Below are 5,363 nucleotides of genomic sequence, written 5' to 3'. Positions count from 1 at the left end.
CAGACTACTTGTTCTTATCACTTAATAATGCAGAAGTCATCATATAATAAAAAAACTGAAGTGGTGCGCTATTTGAACACCTTGCTGGTTATAACAGAGGTAGGTACGGGGTTATTTAAGGTCAAGGGTAATTCTGTCCAGGTGTTGCTGATGAGAAGGGGCAAACCATTTCCTACTGTGCTTAGCCTAGTTACTTGTTGTCTGTGTTTAAATGGAAATTTAAATGGACGTTGCAAAGGAAATAAATGCACCTTTAAGCCCCCTCCTTGATTCAGAGTCTTTCCCTTGTCATGTAAATGGTCTCCTTGACTCTGGTCTCAAACAGGCGTTCCTCCCTGTCCAGGATGTGTACCTGTGTTCCTGGAGGACAGGCGGGTCCATGGACCAGTCCACAGCTGAACACCGTACTTGGGTTCAACTTCCAGTGAAACTGAGGCCACAGCTTAGGACAATAGAAGATTGAAAAATGCTGCCTGGTCTAATGGGTCTCAATCTCTGCAACGTTCAGCTTTCAGAATTTGTCTTAAACAGCATAAAAGCATGGATCCATCCCACCTTGTATCAGGAAAACATTGATGAACTCTGAGCAAATGAAACCACAACTTTAAAAAATCAATTCCCAAAATTAATTGTTTCGACATCTTAAACACAAAATCATAAGTTTTAATACCTACAGCAAGTTTAAGGAAAAATAAAAGTTTTTAAAGATCTTTCAACCTTTTCTTCTCAAATATAAAACAGCAGATGGAACTTACATGCATCTTTTATGGAATTGTCTAAAAATATCTAAATTCTGGCTCTGCATCAACAAGGAAATGAACTTGATACTAAACTGTAAGATCTGTAAAGATCCGGGTCAATTCTTACCACAGTTGCTGCCTCTGAATAAAAATCTGGACAAAAAGAGATCCACATTATTAAATAAGCTTATGTTTAATGTCAGGAGATGTGTTATTGAACTGGATTACGGAGCAGCCCCCTACTGTAACTCAGTGTTACAAGGAAATTTTTCATAACTTTCAGGTCAGATTTTTAATAAGCTGCAGGAACCCTGTTCAGTGTGAGTGGAGCGCAGCCAAGTCTCCTCCTCTGATAAACCTCCATCTGTGCCACTGAAAACAGTTCATCTGACTGACTGTAAACATGTTTCCATTTGTCACTTCAGCCTTTACTCTGAAATACAGGAAATGAAATCACAGCTCAAAATTCTTCATCCAACTGCTGGAACAAAGCGAACCACTCGACATGAACACTGAAGCAGAACAGTTTAGAAAGCTTAAAATGAGACTAGAGAACCATTTTCATTCATAGTTGCCTCATCAGATCTTTACAGGAGATTCACTCTGAACTCTGTGGAGCCTGATCTCAAGGGTTTTGAGTCTGACCCTGAAAGCAGAAGAGGATCTTTCTGTCTCTTCAGATTTACTGTGATGGGAGTGATTCCAGCCCCGAGTGATGACACTGATGTTTGCACAGAGCAGATAATTTAGTGAATGTTTGGGCACATTGGTAACAGTGAAACAGTTTATTAGTAACGTGGGATCGTTTGTGTCTGGAGTATGAACTGAGATTCCTGAAGCTCTTGTCACACTGGTCACAGCTGTAGTTTCCTTCCATGTGTGCACGTTCATGATAGTTACGATTAGCTGATTGTGAGAAGCTTTGGTCACAGTGTCTGCACTTGTATGGTTTCTCTCCTGTGTGGACTCGTTTGTGTGTTTTAAGCCCACCTGCAGCAATGAAAGATGACCCACACTGATCACAGATGTGCTTTTTTGTCCCGCTGTGAATGAGTTCATGTCGTTTTAATCCATTTGATGTGCTGAAGCTTCTCCCACATTCATTGCAGTATTTCAGTTTGTCTCCAGTGTGTTTACGTTGATGTATTTTCAGGGTTTCTTGCCGACTGAAAGCTTTGTGACAAAGGTCACAATGAAAGTCTTTCCCACCACCACAGTGATGACAGGGTTGAGAACTGGATCCATCTGTGTCGCTCTGCTTCTAAACAAAGACACAACGACAGTGTAAGTCAGTCCTTCAACATTTTTATCCTGAACGTCGCCTGAAATAAAGAGCAAATAAAAAACAAAAATCATAACTGAAATGAAAATCTGAATAATCACTCAGAGCTGCTTTTTCATGCAGTAGAATTGCCGAAACATCAGAATCAGTGAGCTGCAAGCTTTCAGCCCCGACCATGTCCGTGCCGTCAGGGGAGAAAGGCGACATCTCACTGATTCTGATCTGCGAGTCGGCGCTTTGTGTTTACGTCTTTGTGCAGAATCCGTGTTCCTGCTCTCATTTACTGTTTGGTGGTTGTCGAAATTGTATGAGGTTTTACCAGAGATTCGGGCGTTTCGGGAAAAAATAAAATTATAATAAAAAATCGATTCAGGATTTTAATGAATCGATATCACGTTATCCATGCCAGACTCGATTTTAATCGGTAAATCGATTATCAAAACCCAACCCTAGCTAAGACAGTTTAATGAGCAGAGTTGTTCCAAACAGTCAGGCTAAAATGACAAGATAAAAATATAAATACATACCTCACAGTAACTGCACTTGGAGAGTCTCTTTCTGGTGTGGATCTTTTGGTGTAGTCTCAGGTCATGTGGAGATTTAAAAGTCTTCTCACACAGGTCACATTTATAAGGTCTCTCCTCAGAGTGGGTAAACATGTGTTGTTGGAACTGCGTGTTGGTTGTAAACTGTTTGCCACACTTTTCACAGCAGTACACATCATGTCCGGTGTGAATGCGTAGGTGTATATTTCGGTACCCTATCTGACTGAAGGTTTTCCCACAAATGTCACAGCTGTATGCCTTAATTCCAGAGTGGGTAACTAGATGCCTCTGTAAGCTGCTACTGTGAGTAAAAGCTCTGCCACACTGATCACAGCTGTACGCTTTAACTCCACTGTGGATGACTTGGTGCTGTTTCAGAGCATCCTTCCAGGAAAAAGTCTTTCCACACAAGTCACAGCTGTACGGTCTCTCTCCAGTGTGGATGACCTGATGATGTTTTAGTGAACCCTTCCCAGTAAAATCCTTCCCACACTCGTCACAGGTGTATGTTTTCTCTCTCTTTCTTCTGTGAGGTTTGTCGGCCTCCTGAGAGCGCTGACTTCTCGCTCCATGTTGGTCCTGCAGTGACAGAGATACAAACAGAGGCAGTGAGTGAAATGCAGTCGTGGAACAAACTCAACCTTCAAACTCCATTAACACTAGTTTTAAACCTGAAGGTGGAGTGTGGCACCAAACACCTTAAAGGTCTCTTATCACCACCTGCTGGTAGTTCTAACACATTACATCCAACCTGGTGTTAAAAATAATTCATGACTGTTCAAACACTAAAATCATTTTTCCTTATTCTCCTTACTTTTACTCCCCACATTAAAAAAAGGACTTTCTACTCATTACATTTTCAAAACAGACTTTTTACTTTTGGTTTGAGGAATTTGAGGGGAGTTATTTCATCACTAAGGGCATCAAACTGATTTGAGCCTGAAAAGTAACACATGAAAGACAATCCTGATCGTGTACTAATCACCAGGGTTTGAAACATAAAAAGAGATGAAAGAGGCAAAACTGTGAGTCATAGTCAGGAGTTAAAGTGAGACGTTGTTCTTCTTTCTTTTTTGCACAGCACCTGAACAAACAGGTAATTTCAAATGCAGCGTTTCTATCAACAAACATCAGCAAACACACAAACCGTTTGTGTGCAGTTTGTCTCACAGTGTGTTGCTGGCTAAAGGTCCAGCTGCTGTACATCACAGGGAGAGAAAAGGAAGAGAGCTAACTTCACTCAGAGATGGAGAAAGATAAGACACACAGGACAGGAGAGGAAGAAGAGAGGTTAGATTTAATCAATCAATCAAAGCTTTATTCACCACATGCAGGTTGCCTTGCAGTGAAATGGGACCCCCCCCGACCTTACACACACAACACAGACATTACATGGGGTTACAAGTTGGAGATCGGTAGCGTTACAGAAAAACACTTAAATGTACACTACAATGGGAAAGTACAAGAGGAAAAAAAGAGACCTCTACTCGTGCTGTGCTTCCATGGTAGGACAGCATGAGAACAGGAAACAAAAAACTTCTCTGTACAAAAAGCACATAAATGTCCACAGCACAACTTTGTGAAAGACATGACAAGCCACAGGATTGGGTGAGGAGTGAGGAGTAATCCGAAGCGAACACAGCAGCCGCCCTGCACAGCGCTACCATTCCAGCACACAGACCCGCCGTGTTCCCCCGCAGGAAGCAGGAAACAGGAAACAAGCATCGAAGGCGTTTGGAAAGGGAGGGGGATGAGTGTGTGCTTATCAGTGTAAGTGTATGTGTGTGCGCGTGTCCAGAGTTCAGCTGAGACAGTGTCCTCCGCCCTATCAGGCTAAGTAAACAGTCTTCCAGCCAACCCAGGTGGCCTTGCATGGAATGGGAAGGAACAGACTAAACACAGTCGTTATCAGGGTGTTTTGTTGGGCTCCAGCCTTGAGGCCGCAGCTGGCGCCGAAGGGGTAGCCGCATGAAGTGATGATGGTTTTTACTTTAGTGCGAACAACTCATATGTATTTCAAAGCTGTTCCAACGCTGGTCTCTCAATCTCCCGTTGGAGAGCCGTGAGCTTCTCCATGATGTTATCCAAACTTACGCTCCGTGATGTTGTCATTCTTGTGGTCAAAGAGCAGGTTCTGAGAACTCACGACCGCAGTGCACTTCCCAAGATTTGATCCAATTTGCGCTCAAAGGTGTTATTGGAGCTAGCCCCTCCAGATGTAATCCAGTTTTTCACTCAGAGGTCTTGTTGTGAGTATTCACGGCAGCCATGCGTTCTCCAAGATCTTCTCCGTGCTGCACTCAATGAGCCCATTTTGAGAAACTCACGCCTCGTCCCATCATTTCAATCCCAGCGGGCAGCCTTGTGGGGGTTTGAACAGTCAGTTCCACTTCCTTAATTCTGCGATAAGCCAGGGCCAAGCCAGCTCCGATCAGCAAGAACCCTGTTATCATGGTTCCGAATAGGTAGATATCTTAAGCACTCAGGCTCACCCGAGCCCAGACTTCTTGTTGAGAAGGGGTGTCAATTGCATTCACAGACCAGTTGATCAAATCCATAATTCCTCAAAGGGAAGGACTGCTCAGTCGGATTTGATCAACTGGAGATTAAAGCTTACATGTAAGTCCTCATGTGTTGAAATCAGATATTGGGTCTGTACATGTGACATTATGTTTTTTCTTTCAGATTATGAAACATGCTGCAAAACAATCTGAGGGAGATTGACTGTGCCGCCTCAGATGCAGCCTTTTCCATGCAGTAGAATTGCTAACATGCTAACACAGTTTAATTTGCAGA

At 42.9% G+C, this 5,363-nt stretch overlaps 1 protein-coding gene across 1 annotated transcript; it reads right to left on the bottom strand.

Annotated features, from left to right (window-relative positions):
- Nucleotides 1-914: 914 nt before the first annotated feature.
- Nucleotides 915-3,158, bottom strand: LOC113029509 (zinc finger protein 271-like; the record flags this gene model as incomplete). The annotated part of the gene is made up of 2 exons (XM_026180399.1): nucleotides 915-2,001; nucleotides 2,550-3,158. Coding segments are annotated over 2 exons (1,188 nt in total), but the record flags the coding sequence as incomplete, so codon positions are not given.
- Nucleotides 3,159-5,363: the final 2,205 nt, after the last annotated feature.

This window comes from Astatotilapia calliptera, chromosome 9, assembly GCF_900246225.1.
Source record: "Astatotilapia calliptera chromosome 9, fAstCal1.2, whole genome shotgun sequence".
Taxonomy (NCBI): Eukaryota; Metazoa; Chordata; class Actinopteri; order Cichliformes; family Cichlidae; genus Astatotilapia; species Astatotilapia calliptera.
Note: the sequence above shows the minus strand (reverse complement) of the source record. Positions and strands in the feature narration are given on the sequence as shown.